This window comes from Monodon monoceros, unplaced genomic scaffold (genome assembly GCF_005190385.1).
Source record: "Monodon monoceros isolate NGI ecotype Baffin Bay Population unplaced genomic scaffold, NGI_Narwhal_1 Super_Scaffold_3, whole genome shotgun sequence".
NCBI classification, from domain to species: domain Eukaryota; kingdom Metazoa; phylum Chordata; class Mammalia; order Artiodactyla; family Monodontidae; genus Monodon; species Monodon monoceros.
The window spans coordinates 6,200,506-6,216,651 of NW_021703780.1; the positions used below are offsets into that span (position 1 = coordinate 6,200,506).

General features: G+C 43.8%; 1 protein-coding gene and 1 non-coding gene across 3 annotated transcripts in view; one reads left to right on the forward strand and one right to left on the reverse strand.

Moving 5' to 3' along the window:
• Window positions 1-16,146, forward strand: part of DSP (desmoplakin) — a 42,198-nt gene that overhangs the window by 9,582 nt on the left and 16,470 nt on the right. For both annotated transcript variants that reach the window (XM_029244440.1, XM_029244441.1), the window contains exons 2-12: window positions 2,570-2,669; window positions 3,978-4,126; window positions 4,835-5,009; window positions 7,991-8,119; window positions 9,897-9,947; window positions 10,832-10,993; window positions 11,507-11,611; window positions 13,470-13,565; window positions 13,894-14,019; window positions 14,561-14,713; window positions 15,907-16,061. In XM_029244440.1, the coding sequence (XP_029100273.1) occupies window positions 2,570-2,669; window positions 3,978-4,126; window positions 4,835-5,009; window positions 7,991-8,119; window positions 9,897-9,947; window positions 10,832-10,993; window positions 11,507-11,611; window positions 13,470-13,565; window positions 13,894-14,019; window positions 14,561-14,713; window positions 15,907-16,061 (1,401 nt within the window). The remainder of the gene's footprint in view (window positions 1-2,569; window positions 2,670-3,977; window positions 4,127-4,834; window positions 5,010-7,990; window positions 8,120-9,896; window positions 9,948-10,831; window positions 10,994-11,506; window positions 11,612-13,469; window positions 13,566-13,893; window positions 14,020-14,560; window positions 14,714-15,906; window positions 16,062-16,146) is intronic.
• TRNAE-UUC lies at window positions 13,185-13,257 on the reverse strand. The gene has a single exon. It is a non-coding gene; the product is annotated as a tRNA-Glu (tRNA).

The following is a 16,146-nucleotide window of genomic DNA, read 5'->3' on the forward strand; positions in this document are numbered from 1 at the left end:
TTTTATTTTTTGTACATTTTTATCCTGGAATAATTTTAGGATTATAGAAAAGCTGCAGAGATAGAGGGAGCTCTCATACACCTCACCCAGTTTCCCCATCTCCCTCTGTCTTAGCACTCACTGTGTTAGTTTTTACAGTAGCACACGTTATTAAATCATTTCAGAAACTCTTGACTTTCCATTGTGCTAAGAGAGAGCCCTTTCCTTTGTATGCAAGGGACTGGCATTCTCTGTGGGAATCACCCTCTGAACCCAACTGCTGACCAGAATTACTAAATGTTTCAGAAGAAAGGGCCTCTCATGCCCCTTCATTAAAGAAAACAAATCTAATTACACAGGACCTCCCTAATTACTTACCCATCCTAGACTTCTCAGTGATGTTTCTGTATTTCTCCCTTTGTCTCTCTTTTTTCTTTTTTTCCCTTTGTCTCTTGAATTTCTTTCCTCCCTGTTATAATGGGTGCATTTTGGAAAGTGTTCTAAGTCAAGTGGAATTTTGCACAAGTTTTGACAACGGATGGAGTCCTGTTAACATCTCAGCAATCCGAGAAGTGTGCCAGGTTTCCTGTCTGATTCTGAGTGGCAGGCAGAGAAGGGCAGCATTCATGCGGGGGGGTGGGGGTGTGCGGTGCCCTGGTGTTGATGGGTGGGCAGTGCCAGGGCCTGCCTGGAGGAGCTGCGGCCTCATCTGGCACTGGTTCCCAGGAGAGCTGGTTTCTCACCCACATACTTTCAGCCAGGGCTGGCTTGCAGGGAAGCCTGGCTGGCAGAGAGAGAAAGCGCCTGTCCGATGTGAAATGAGGCAGAATCAAGGGGCGGTGGGAGAAGTTTCCCACATTCTTGTGACTTTACCCTATCTCTGCCTAGTACAGCCTGTGCTTTTCAAACGTTTTTTTTAAACAGTGAAATTCTTTCTTCATTATTTATTTATTTAAAAAATTTATTTATTGGGACTTCCCTGGTGACACAGGGCTTAAGACTCTGAGCTCCCAATGCAGGGGGCCTGGGTTCGATCCCTGGCCAGGGAACTAGATCCCACAAGCATGCCGCAACTAAGACCTGGCGCAAATAAATAAATAAAATAAAAATTAGAAAAAAAAAATTATTAATTAATTTATTTTTGGCTGCTTTGGGTCTTCGTTGCTGCACGTGGGCTTTCTCTAGTTGCAGAGCACGGGCTCGGTAGTTGCGGCTCGTGGGCTCTAGAGCACAGGCTCGGTAGTTGTGGTGCACGGGTTTAGTTGCTCCGCCGCATGTGGGATCTTCCTGGACCAGGGCTCGAAGGCCCCCAGGACCCGTGTCTCCTGCATTGGCAGGCGGATTCTTAACCACTGCGCCACCAGAGAAGTCCGGAAATTCTTTCTTTAAAACGCACACAGACACCCTTCCCGACACAGACACACATAAAAGAAAGTTCAGTACATTGAACAGGCGTCTGTTTTATCTGAAAGCTCAAGCCAGCCTGGCTGGTAGCTCAGAAGCCCTGGAGGAACTCAGCTTTCTTGTAGGACATTCATAAGGCCTTTCCTGAACGTTAATAATTTAATGTGCTTTAAATCTCTCTTAAACTAAGCCGTAGCGGGCTGTGCTGTAGCATAATGTATCCTGGCAAATTAAAAAGTAAGACTTGTTTTATGATAGATTACTCTTTTTACTTGTATCTGGAGCAAACTGAATTTCTATAATCTCTTTCTTTAAAATGTAGAATATCTACAACATTCTTCTTAAATACCACGGTCGTTTTAAGGTTTCTGCTACCTGTCTTCCAGAATAGTGCTACATTTGATATACACATGTGGATGAGCATCATTGTACAGGATAATATTCTGGGGTCATCCTGAAAGGAAAAGTGGCTTCTTTTTGCATTAAAGATATTTAAATTTCCCATCACTTTCTTTACCCCATCCTTCCTTTACCATTATCAGCTTTTTCTGGTTGCAGAAAATATTTTTGCAGAATAAGCTTTTCTTTCGTCTCCTACAATTGGCTCAGCCAGACTGGTCAATGAAACCCTGCAGCTCTGGGTCTGATGCCACCTTTCCCAGGACTGGTGATGGCATTGATGTGGGATGAAGGGAGAGGGGTGACAGAGAAGATGCTGGAAATGTGTTTTCACAACTCAAAAGAATATTCCTGGATTAGATTTTACACCAGAAAAAAACAAAAACAAAACAAAACTTGGTGTGAAGGTTAGTACAATTTGAAAAAGTTCTGTAGATTAGAAAATAGTATTCCATCATTTTTAAATGTCTTGCTTTTGGTAATTGTACTGTGGTTATATAATGGAATGGCTTTGTTCTTAGGAAATACATGCTGGAATATTTTGGGATAAAGAAGCGTGATTGTTCTCAAATGGCTCAGAAAAATGTATATATACTATAAATAGATATACACACATACAGGGGGGAGGGGAACAAAGAGACATGACCAGTGTGAACAATTGGGCGGTCTGGGTGAAGGGCCTACAGAAGTGTTTTTGTCTTGTTTTTGCAGCTTTTTTGAAAGTTTAAAATTAGTTCAAAATTGAAAAAAAATTTTCATATTTTCTTTCTTTGTGTTTGCTCATCAGTCAAACTGGAACGATGTCCAGGCAGAACCAGAACACCATCCAGGAGCTTCTGCAGAACTGCTCGGATTGTTTGATGCGGGCCGAGCTGATCGTGCAGCCGGTAAGCTTTCTTTTTCCCCTAAAGTACTGTCCACACCTGGTTTTGTACCTGGTTTTGCTCCTGGTTAACTTAGACTCATAGCCCTGACATGTGCATTCTCTCCCCGCCCTCCTAGTGTTTAGAGATGCTTTTTATCAAAACAGACAAGAGCGGGATGTCTATCTTCCTAACTTACTTGCAATGTTGGCTTAACAATGGGAACCAGTTTTCACATAGTTTTTTTCCCAACAAATATTTACACTACGGATTAACACCCTTTTGGAATTGCAACAACCTGTTGTCATTTCTCTGATTTTGTAATGCTTTCTTTTCCTAGAGGTGCAACCTGACATGTTTATGTCACTGGATTGTCATGGGTTGTGATGTACACCATCAATTTAATGTCTTTTTTCAGAAAAATTTACCATCTTGTGAGAACAATTCTACATGAGAAACATTACAAAATATGGATAAATAAGCAACTGAAAATTGAGGGGAAATGGTAACATTCGTGAAAGCCTCACAGTATTTCTTGATGTTACAGAGATAACTTAGGATCTTATTGAAACAGGCCTAGAAGGCACGGACCCATGATATTTTCCGAGTATCCATCACCCAGCTCCCCCCAAAGGTGGCCATCTCACTAAGTATCACCCATCCTCAAAACCAGGAAATGGATTGGCTCAATACAATCAACTAGACAGCTTTCTTTTTAAGAACCAAAAAGTTATCTCCCACAAGTTGCAGGAAGAGCTCAGTTTGTGTGTAAAAAAGACCTCATCTGGGGGCTTCCCTGGTGGCGCAGTGGTGGAGGGTCCGCCTGCCGATGCGGGGGACGCGGGTTCGTGCCCCGGTCCGGGAGGATCCCACATGCTGCAGAGCAGCTGGGCCCGTGAGCCATGGCCTCTGAGCCTGCGTGTCCGGAGCCTGTGCTCCGCAGTGGGAAAGGCCACAGCGGTGAAAGACCTCATTGGTACAGTGTTCTTATCACAGTGAAATTACAGTTAGATGAGTGTCCTGTGAAAATAAGAAAGATAGGCATTTAACGCTGAAGCAAGGGAAAGGTCAGCACTCTGTGAATATGCTTTTAAAGGCGTCTGAAAATTTAAAATATAGGCTACAAATTTTGCTTCGTGAATCTCCCTAATTTACCTCCCTATTTCAAATTAATAAGACAATTTTCAGTTAGAGATTTTTTGCACTTACGTGGAACGGGGCAGGGGACTTATAACATTTAAGTTTATAGCAGAAGCTTTTGCTTCTAGTAATACGCATGAAGCTTTTCTCTCCAGTATTATGTGTTTCCTTCATGTGACTTCTTTCTTGTAGGAACTGAAGTACGGAGATGGTATACAGCTGGCGCAGAGCAGAGAACTGGATGAGTGTTTTGCCCAGGCCAACGATCAGATGGAAATTACTGATAGCTTGATTAGAGAGATGCGGCAGATGGGCCAGCCCTGTGATGTTTATCAGAAAAGGTATTGCCCGCAGAGCGAGCGTGGTGCCCGCAGGCCTCGTGGAGTTGCACTGAATCCCCTGACCCAGGTCTTCCCTGAAGAAAGCACAGATATTCCCCAGAAAGGGCTCCCTTGCTTGGTATTTTGCAGCTTAATGTGTCTCTAATACAAATTGACTAAACCCACTACCTTCATCTGTTGTGGAATCCCAAAGCTGCCATGCGAAGAACTAAACAGACCTGCCCAAGAGGGCGTGCTTCTTTTGAAGAGTTGAGCTTGCTGTGAGATGTTCACTGTGCTTCCACTTAGGGGGCAGCAAAGACCTTTGGCACAGCGATTGACTTTGAAGAGTCTAAAATTGAGTCCAGCTCAGTTTAATGCATACAGAAATGAGACTCATAGAGTTGAAAATGCCGTTTAAAGCAGAGGTGTGTAGTCTGATTTTGAGATCACACTACCCAGGGCGCATGGTCCTAGGAAATTCCCAGGGTGGAACTTGTGAGAAGGTGCAGGATGCTGCCAGGCTGGGCAAAGGCAGTTACACTTGCTGTGATGCTTCAGGCTTGGAGCGTCAGAATATTTAAGGCTTTGCATGTGATCAAGAAAAAAAAAAAATCTATGAGTAAAACATTTGTGATCCCTGTACTGACACCGAGGGGGCCATTTGGCTAGGACATGTTTCATGGGCTGTTTTCCGGCAGTGGTGTGATTGTTTTCCTTTCCTTTCAGACTGCTGCAGCTCCAGGAGCAAATGCGAGCCCTTTACAAAGCCATCAGTGTCCCTCGAGTCCGAAGGGCCAGCTCCAAGGGAGGTGGAGGGTACACCTGCCAGAGTGGCTCCGGGTGGGATGAACTCACCAAGCGCCTCACCAGCGAGTGTCTGGGCTGGATGCAGCAGCAGAGGGTAAGCAGCTTCCGGTGGGAGGAGCTTGGTCCTCAGAGATCCTGGCCAGGTGTGCAGACCTGGCGGGATGGGGGTCGGGACGTCAGCTGACAGCAACCACTTGCTGTTTTCGGCATTTCCTCATCTTCTTTTACTTTGAAATAAGTGAAAATTCAGGGATTTTTTTCTTCCCCGTGTGGCTTAGGGAACCAGCCTCATTGCTTTATAGTCGTACTTTATCACGTAGGTAATATCTAACACGTATCACTGAATTGGTAGATGGTGAAAATCTAGTTCTCACCGTTCACAGCTGGAAGATCTGTTATGGGAGTTCATGCGCTAAAAAACTTCATCGCTGAGCTCTTCAGGTGTTAATGAGAGGTACTTAAGAGAGAAGAAGGGAACATTGTGGAGGTTCATTTAAAATGTTAACAAATTGGAGGAGCTGGACACGCAGTAAAACTGGACCTTCTGGTTTGGGCTCGTTGGTTGCCTAACCTTATATTTTTGAAGTGTCAGTTGTCTTGTGCAATCATGACATCACTGATGCGGGAGAGAAGTGAAATACTGGCACCAGAGGTGCTGAGCCTTTCCCTAGAACTGGAGTTTCTACAAAGGATGTTTCAGTGCTAATTATTGTTTTGTTGTTTTATGTAGTAATTATGTGCTGTAATGAATGTAGATGGGAATTTTGTAATGAAAACTCGATCCTGATGAGCTGTCCTTCTCGTGAGGAGTTGGGCGTGTTAGAATGATCAGTTGTGCAGAGATGCAGTTGTCGTTGTTGGAGATAGTGGTTTTATCACTTGTTGTTGGACCAATTTAGCAGTGGTTCTGAAGTTTCTCAGCCACTTGAAGATTTTTGTAGGTGTTCTTCGGCAAGTGTGAGGGCTTATGCAACTAAACATGCATGTGTGCATTCATTCATTCAGTTAACCTTTTCTCCCACGTATTATAAAGACTTTATAGCACTTACAAGAAGGTGGGGTTTATAGAGGAGGAGAGTCAGTTGTAATCCCAGAAACCTAAATACAAACCTATTTGCATGTTTCCCAAGTCCCTTCTAATCTTTGAACACACATTTCTGGAGTATTTACTATGTTTTGGCACCATGCCAGAAAATGAGGTTCAAAGCTTATGTCCCATAGCCCTGAAAAGGAATATTATTGAAGAAAACAAGATACATACAGCCAAATGCTAAATTTTTCTGCATGAGCTGTACTAAAACCCCGCTCAGATGGGAGTGGGGGAGGGCTGGCACTCCCGTCCCTGTGGAATGGAGCCAGCAGAGAAGGCTGGGCCAGGCTCATGGGGCTTGAACTGCATGGGGAGGGTCAGTGACCAGTGACAGACGTTAGGTGAAACAGCCTTTGAACCAGATTACTTATGAAATGGCAAATTCCCTCATTTCTTCTTAGTCACTGTGACAGTTCTATAACATGACAGCTCATAATTTGTCATTTTCTGTATTCACGTTGGGTGTAGCTTTGTAAGAATCTTTTGTAGCTCAGCATTTAAAAATTTTGGAAAACGGCATTATCGCGTGGACTCAGTTTTCTGTCATGGCGGGGGGTCGGGGAGAGGGGGTGGGGTGCACCCCTCTTACAGATGCAACTGAGGAGCCGCTGCTTTTCAGATCAGGTAGCCCCCAGGGTTTCAAAGGGATTAGAAGCAGTTTTATCACTTGCTGCTTGTTTGCTCTGGCGTTCCTCTTATCCCTTCTTCCCCTAAGCATAGCCTGCATTCTTCCCCTCACTCCCAGGGGACTGAGCTGTAGGGCCAGGTGATAAGGGAGAAGTGTCCCCAGAGGCACAGTCCGTACGCAGTCACACAGCTTCTGGGCCAGGGTTGTGTTTCCCTGATTTGTGTTTCTGCTGATGGATGGGGCAGATACTGTACACCTGGCTGGTAATGAGAGGTGGGATCGGGAGCCTGGTCATCTCATTAATTTCCCAGTGTACTCGCTTGTTTCTGCTTTAAAGTCGAAATGAGCCATAGGAGAGAAAGGTCAGAGTCCTGATGGCTGCCCTTTCTGAAGGCTCGCCAAGTACACGAGAACATGGATGTGGCTTAGAACAATGTGTGTTATGTTCTTGCTGCAATACCAGTCTGGAATGTTTGCCCTCAGCATGTCCGAGAGATGACACAGGTGATTTGGAAATTTACATGAGCTCATGCAAAAGAAAGACAATAGACTCGCCACAGTACGAATCTTGTGAAATAATATGTTTGATTCTTACTGTGTGGCATTCTTAAATTGAAGTAGTGGAGACTCAAATTAGAAAGTTAGATTTAATTTTTAAAAAGCTAACATAAATCCACCATCTTCATATTGCCAACATTCATTGAAATGAAGGCATTGGGTATATATTGTAACTTCTCTTTGAAATGGGTCATAGGGAGTTTTGCATCCCGAGAGGCAATGCTAAATTCTGGATTTAAAGAGTCAAAAATCACATTGCTCAACACAATTTAAAGAAATAAACATGAAAACTTCTCTTGGGTCAACTGTTTAGCTTGGGAAGTAGTACCTGACTGAGCTTAATGAACTATTATTAATGCACATTTAAAAATAACTGAATATTGAAACGTCTATCAGCATCTTATAACATTGTATCATACATAGGTGTGCACCCACAGCTATATATACACACAGGCCACTTGCATGTGCACAGGTAGATTTTTTTTCTTTAGATCTAGAGGACACGATCTAGGTTTTAAGGATCTCATTTTGGAATCATCTCTCCTCAGCCCATCTTGAGCTAGGGACACATAAGTTGAGGGGACCCCCAACTTATTACTGTGTTGGGCAGCCCTCACTAGCTTTTTGGGAATTCCAAGCCTTTACAATTTTTTTTTCATTTCAAAAATATTGACTGTTTACAGCTTCAGTTGTATCTCAGTGGAAGCTCTGTATGTCCCTGTGTATGTACCCGACCCCTGATGATGCTGTAGGTGAGGGGGGTCAGACACTGAAGGGCCCGCTCTCTCTCCCTTGGCAGGCGGAGATGGACATGATAACCTGGGGCGTGGACCTGGCCTCGGTGGAACAGCACATCAGCAGCCACAGGACCATCCACAACGCCATCGGGGACTACCGCTGGCAGCTGGACAAGATTAAAGCCGACCTGGTACTTCGGAACATTTCCTTGTAGAGTCTTCCAGGAGTGTACTGAAGGATGCTGTAGTTAGTTGATCCCAGGCAGTTTGGGCTGAAACATGAGTCTGGGATTTCTTCCCCAACAGACTGGAACATTTTTTTTTAATCTTGGCATTTTTTTTAAAAATTGAAGTATAGTTGATTTACAGTGTTGTCTTAGTTTCAGGTGTACAGCAAAATGATTCAGTTATACATACATAGATATCTGTTCTTTTTCAGATTCTTTTCCCTTATAGGTTACAAAATATTCAGCATAGTTCCCTGTGCTATACAGTAGGTCCTTGTTGGTTATCTGTTTTATATCTAGTAATGTGTATCTGTTAATCCCAAACTGCTAATTTATCCTTCCCTAGAAATTTTTAAAAATCCCATTTCATAAATGGGGATGTGGAATCAGAAAGACCGACTAGGGATCGTGCTAACCCTCCAGGACTAAACACACACACACACACACACTCGTTTATGCCACTGGTAAATGCATGTTTTGAGGGGTGGTAGTTCTTTTCTGCACAAAGCAGACCATCTCTTCAAATAGAGAAAATGCGACAATCCTCTAGTTTTATTTTGGTGAATCCTTGGTGCAGTCCTTGGTGAAGCCTTTCCTATGTGGTAATTAAACTGTATTTCTAATAAGGAAATCGTGTCTCATCCTGACATTTTTCCTTTGCTGAAAGGACTGACTTGAAGCTGGGTCCAAGATTACAGCGTAAAATATTCATCTGATTTTAAGTACCTGGCCACCTGATCTCTACACTTTAAATCACTGACTTTTTAAAAATTGAAGTATAGTTGATTTACAATGTTGGGTTAATTTCTGCTGTACAGCAAAGTGACTCAGTTACACACATATATATACATTCTTTTCCATATTCTTTTCCATTACGGTTTATCACAAGATGTTGAATATAGTTCCCTGTGCTCCATAGTAGGACCTTGTTTATCCATGCTGTATGTACTAGTTTGCATCTGCTAATCCCAAACTCCCCCTCCAGCCCTCTCCCACCCCTCTCCCTCTTGGCAACCACAAATCTGTTCTCTATGTCTGTGGGTCTGTTTCAGTTTCGTTGATAAGTTCATTTGTGCCATTTAAATCACTGACTTTTGGGGCTTCCCTCGTGGCGCAGTGGTTGAGAGTCCGCCTGCCGATGCAGGGGACGTGGGTTCGTGCCCCGGTCTGGGAGGATCCCACATTGCCACAGAGCGGCTGGGCCCGTGAGCCATGGCCGCTGAGCCTGCGCGTCCGGAGCCTGTGCTCCACAACGGGAGAGGCCGCAGCAGGGAGGGGCCCACGTATCACAAAAAAAAAAAAAAAAAAAAAAAAGTAAATCACTGACTTTTGTACATGGCCCGGAGATGCTCATCCCCACTTTTTCCACCTTTTTTTTTTTTTTTTTTGCCTACTTTTGTCTACCTGAGTATCTGATCAGATCTCTCCCTCTTTTCTCTAAGATCTGAGGAGTCCTAAATGATATTTTCAAACTTTTAAAAGTTTGTTTAACAGTGATTCTTTAAGCGACAGTGATGAGCCCTTTCCTTTTAGAGATGCCACCACCAGGCCAGTGAGGTTTGCCTCCAGATCAACTGAGAAAGGTCCCTGTGGGTGAAAGATTTCATAGAGCAAATTCTTCTTTCCACCAGGGAATCTGAAGTTAGTATGTATTTGACAGAAGGAGATTTAGAAGGGCTGTTCTTTCTATATAAACCCTCAAGGGGAATTAAATAATTACTCACTGTTGGTCTTCTTCTAGTGTGAAAAATCTGCAATCTACCAGTTGGAGGAGGAGTATGAAAACCTGCTGGTAAGACGACTTATTTCTGAAGGCTCTGTGTTCAGTGCAATTCGGTTGTATAAATGTGGTCCTGGGGATAAAGCACCTGCTTGGCGTTATCCCTAAGGACCCAGGAAGTGCCTGGAAGTATACCAAGGGGCTTATAGATGCTGATTTTATTTCTACTGCTGTGTTCCCTTTAGAAGGAAATTTGAAAAGAATTTTTTTCTGAAGACAGTACTTAGTTTTTGCAAGTTTAAGTGTCACATAATTAGCACTTGTTAAATACTTGCAGTTAAAGCCATAAAGCTTTTCCACTTGTGAACTGTAGCCTTTTTAGGAAGTATAAGCAAAAGTAAGACTTGTTTTCCTTAGAGAGAGGTTTATCAGACTATCATCACCATTTTATGACAGACTGAATCAATTACTTGACTCATAAGAAGAGATATTTCCATTCTTCTGCCTATTTGTGTCACCCTGTCTTCACTTTTCCAGTACTTCCTTGTTGGCAGTGATACTATTTAAATAACATGGCTAGTGGTGACACAGCTATTTTCCAAGGTGATGGCACCTTGAATTTTGGGGATGTGGGAGAGGGCAGAAAAAGCTTGATTTATCTTTTTTAATAATCTATTTTCCCTGTATAATCTAAAACTAATTATTGAAGCCAAACACCAGTGTCTGAATCAAGACCCTTCTGGATTAGGCTATTTCTTTGAATCTAAAATTGACCCCTTACTCATCCTGCGTTTGGGTGGGTCCTTTTCACCTGCCAGCTGATCAGTGAATGCAAAAGATGAACATTTGACCGATTCTTGGGATTTTTGTTGGTAAAAGGGATCACCGAGGGTCTGCAGGGAGCATCATTCATTTGCATATTGTTGTCCTAACGCTGCTTTGACCTTCCTGTGCAGAAAATATCCTTTGAGAGGATGGACCACCTGCGACAGCTGCAGAACATCATTCAGGCCACGTCCCAAGAGATCATGTGGATCAATGATTGTGAAGAGGAGGAACTGCTGTACGACTGGAGCGACAGGAACACCGACATCGCTCAGAAGCAGGAGGCCTTCTCTGTAAGCCCCGGGAGTCGTGCGGTGCTGAAAGCACTTGTGATCCTTTAATCGGCCACCTGTGATGCAGTCTCAGTGGGGTGGTCGTGAAAAACCATTCCTTTCTGAAGGCTTCTCTGTGACCTAAGAGAGGCAGTGCAGGGTTTAGCATCTCAGAAGACAGCAGACGGGGTGAGATTGGTTCGGTCAGACATCCTCGAGCGTGTGTACCGCAGAGTGTGGTGGCTTAGAACCGAGAATTAGAAAATCTCACCGTGTGTTGTAGCTCTGTCCCTTCACCTGGGTGAATTCAGACAAGCCGTGTCACCAGTCCGGCCTCAGCTGCTTACTGGATGATCTCAGACCTCCTTTCTGGTCTTAAAAATGCTAAGATTCTGGAGGAACACATAATGCAGTTCTTTGACATTGTTCATTTCCAAAATGCAGTTTCGTGTTTGACTTCCTTTAACAATGGCGGGAGGGATGGAAGGCTGCCGGTGACTTGTTCTACGGGACTTGTTTTTCTTTTATTCGCAGATACGCATGAGTCAGCTGGAAGTTAAGGAAAAAGAGCTCAATAAGCTTAAACAAGAAAGTGACCAACTTGTCCTCAGTCAGCATCCAGCTTCAGACAAAATTGAGGTGGGCTTCGTGAGATTTATATTCTTATCAGGGGAAAATAGGGGACCCTTTTCAAAAAATAAGACTATACAGATGAGTGGTTCTGACCCAGCATAAAGCCGTGACAAGTTGATTTTATCAATACCCTAGACCGGGGGTTGGCAAGCTTTTTCTGGAAAGGACCAAATAATAAATATTTTAGACTGGCAGGCCATTTGGTCTCTGTTGAAATTAACTCTGCCATTGTAGTGTGAAAGCAACCATAGCAACATGTAGATGAATGGTTGTGGCCGTGCGCCAGTGAAACTTTATTTATAAATGCCGGTGGTGGCCCGGATGTGGCCCTTGGGCTGTAGTTTGCTGACCTCTGCCCTAGACTGCCATCTCTGGGCTGTGCTCAAGGCTGACATTAGCTGGTAGCACTGGTATAACCATTTTGATTGTTTAAAAAAATCCAGATATTTCCGTATCAGTTGGTAAGCATCACCGCCTTCGTCCCCCACAGGCCCTCTTCATGGCAGGTACCTTTGTAACTGAAAGTAGGGGCGGTCCAGCTGTTTGCTGCTCAAAAGCTAACAGAAGGTCTTCCCTGGTGGCGCAGTGGTTGGGGGTCCGCCTGCCGATGCAGGGGACACGGGTTCGTGCCCCGGTCCGGGAAGATCCCACATGCCGCGGAGCGGCTGGGCCCGTGAGCCATGGCTGCTGAGCCTGCGCGTCCGGAGCCTGTGCTCCGCAACAGGACAGGCCACAACAGTGAGAGGCCCGCGTACCGCAAAAAAAAAAAAAAAAAAAAAAAAGCTAAGAAAGAGGCAAGGTTGGTGGAAAGGAAAGTGTCCTTCATTTTGGATGCCGGCAACCTGTCCAAAGGCCACCTCCCCCCATTTAACAATCAGGGGCCAAGAGCTTTTATCGATGCGGGTAGGGGGCTACCTGTCGAAACAGCACAGTCAGCTCCGACAGTCATCTTAAAATTTGTCATGCCGTGGTCTGATCAGCGTCACCTTGATTGTTTTAAGTGCAGTTAGTCTTTAGTTCCAGGATCGGTTTGTCCCCATTTCTTTGAAGCCAGTTCTTAGAACTGTGGCAGCTTATGTCATGGGTACAGTCTGGTCATCATGTAGTTCACTTCTTCCACCTGGTGTGGGTTTCAGTATCTATTAGACAGCTCACAGGATATTGTTCAGAATATTATCTATAGCCCTTGAGGAGGAACTAAAGGTCCTTGACTAAGTTTAATGAATAAACTATTGTTATTTAGTCTTGTTGGACTGTTCCTTTGTTTCTGCATTTTCTCACTTCTCTGATTAAACTTATTCTTTGGCTAAAGTTTTTTCACAGACAAAAGACAGGTTGAGGACATGGGAGGCAAGGACCATTGTGTCCTGCTCTGTTTCACCTTGGACCTCCGCATGATCTAGCAGCGGTACAGGAACAGGGCTTGATGCCCCAGTGCTATCCCTGTTCTGACTGGTCTGTTTTGATTGGTCAGTAGCCATGCCATTTGGATGAATATTTTGACTAATACTCCTAATTATATCCATTTGTTAAAGCTGTTTTTTGGGGTTTTTTGGCCACCCAGCTAGCAGGACCTTGGTTCCCCGACCAGGGATTGAACCTGGGGCCACGGCAGTGAAAGTGCTGAGTCCTAACCACTGGACCACCAGGGAGTTCCCAAAATTGGTTTTAAAATTTAATTTCTACCATACCAAGAGTGCCCTGTTGGGAAATTCTGGTTTCAATTTTTAGAAAAAAGTTTGCTTGATTTGGAATTAGATAAAAAATGCTTCATGGTTTTCATTCAGGCTCACCTATCTATGAAATAATGGAGGCCTCTCTATGGCTGAACGGTGGAGAGACAGCCGCTGTTTTCTTGTTTCAGGCATATATGGATACTCTCCAGACACAGTGGAGCTGGATTCTTCAGATCACCAAATGCATTGATGTTCATCTCAAAGAAAATGCTGCCTACTTTCAGGTTTTTATACCTAGTAATCATTTAACTGTCTTTTGGGTCTTCACAGCTTCTCTTCCGAATGTGTTTGAAAAAGCACTGAAAACAATCTTCACACTCTGGCGTGAAAACTATTTATTGGTTTTTAGTTTAGAGGAACACAGATTGGTCACCAATCATTCAAGTAGCCTCTTGCTCTCAGATAAGTTAATATACTTTCTGCTCAAATTCTTTCCTTTAACCACCTATCAGATAGACTCGTAGGGAAGATAATCCTTGAAGTTGAAATAGTAGGTGATGCTGCGTGTTGAGTTGCTTTTAATTGACACGGGGTGACCCGCATCCTTAACAGTTTTTTGAAGAGGCCCAGTCGACGGAAGCCTACCTGAAGGGCCTCCAAGAGTGCGTCAGGAAGAAGTACCTGTGTGACAAGACCATGCCCCTGCAGCGTCTGCTGGAGCAGATCAAGGTGCTAGAGGTACTGTCTCAGACCCCGGCCCTTACCCGGGAATAAAACAAATGCGCCCACCGACTCAATTCAGATTATCTGCATCTGTATTGCTCTATAGAGCAACGAGTGCCCAAAGCTCAAGCAAGCGTTGCCTTCATTGTCAGGGGCTTTTCTCAAAATACATTTCTTTGCCCGATCAGCTGCTGTGGCACGTTACTTCTGCTTCAGTAGTTACGGGTGCTCAGAACAAAACCGGAGAGAGCACTGACGACTTAATGTGAAAATCCCTTCGGAAGAGCGTACTTCACATGTTGTCAGCATAGCCTTTTTGCAGAGTGATGTTCTTTCCCGCCCACCGAATTCATGGCTCTGTTGCCTCTCTAGTGGCTTCTTATGAAAGGTACCTGTGGCCCCTGCAGACAGATGAATGGGTGGTTTGTTACAGCTAATGCGGCTACAGCGGTATCTAATTTGTAACGTCACGATAGCTATAGTAATGCCATTTGAAGGTCTTATCTCCCTTTCAGAGAGTATCTGTGTTCGAGTATGATTTTATTTGCAATTGCAGAAAGAATGGGAGAAAATCCTTGAAAACAAGCGCCAGGTGCAGAGCTTGGTAAACAAGTCCAAGAGGATTGTACAGCTGAAACCTCGGAACCCGGACTACAGAAGCAATAAACCCATTATCGTCAGGGCTCTCTGTGACTACAAACAGGACCAGGTGTGTACTCGGCTAGTCAGAATGCTGCCAGAGTTTTCCCTTTCTTCACGGATGGATTTTTGTCCAGGGCAGAATTTAATTTAGGTTTCGGTGAGCACCCTAGTAAATGTCTTTCTTTTGTATACAAAGTGGCAAAAGCTGTTGAAAAAAATGCAGTGGTTTTTGTTCTGAGTTGCATGATAGTTGCAAATAAGTAGGACAATAGTTATTTTTAAACTATTCTAATTCTGTTTTAAGGCTGAAGCCTTCTTTTCTTCCAATATGCAATTAGCATCTGTGATCCCTCTTTAAATTTCTGAAATTAAAAAAAAAAAAAGAGAGACGTGGCCATTATGCTGCATGTAAAGGGAATGTCATTGCGGATTTTATGCATTAAATGAGCCACATCAGTTCTGTACGCTCAGTGGTAAATACAAACATTTCTATAGGAAGGTGACTTGGTTATAGTCATTAGCTATGTAATTCCCACAGCTCTATTTTCTTATAAAAATTATGGAGGACTTAAGAAATCAAAAATGTGATGAGTTGGTGAGATGGACATTATAAAACAATGGAGTTTATTCTACCATGCAGAAATGGTTTTAGAACTTGGGTGGAGAGAAGTAAGAAATCTAAAGGGAGATTGAGATACCTCCATGTCAAACTTGTTACATTTTAGTATTTAAGATTTTAGTTGGCATATTTTAAATACCCATTTTAAGAAGCTATATAGAGTTAATTTAGAAAAGAAGCTATTTAGATGCTGGAGTTAATTTAGGAAGTTATTTTTCTGGGGACCTGATACCAAAATTTTTTTGTTTTTATTTAACAATTTTAAGAGCAAATGAATGAGACAAGTGACTCCCATGCACTGAAATCTACGATATAAAACACAAACTCACAAAAATAGAAAAGCCAGGGGGTGAGTTTTTGCTTTACAGAAGGATGGCTCACTTCACCGGGGGACTCCCCTGGCTGTCCCCTGGAAAGTCACTCTACCTAATTCCCTTCAGACACACCTTGTAGGCTCACCTGTCTTATTTAAAGCATCAGTCATGTTGGGTTGTGTCAAGATCAGCTTCAATTGAGGCAAAAAATACTAAGAGCAAAGCTGAAACAGCACATCACCACTGCTGCTGCTTCTGTTCTTGAGCAAAAAGATAAAAACGTGGGCTCGTGGATAAAGCCAAAACACGGTGCTGCTTGCCTTGCAGAAAATCGTCCACAAAGGGGACGAGTGTATCCTGAAGGACAATAACGAACGGAGCAAGTGGCACGTGACTGGCCCGGGGGGCGTGGACATGGTCGTGCCCTCCGTGGGCCTCATCATTCCTCCACCCAACACTCTGGCCGTGGACCTCTCAAGCAAGTACGTCTTGAACTTCCTTCTGGCCGTGACATGAAGGCGGGTGGGGAGAAATAGGGCAGACGCTGATACGAGACGTACCGCTTCT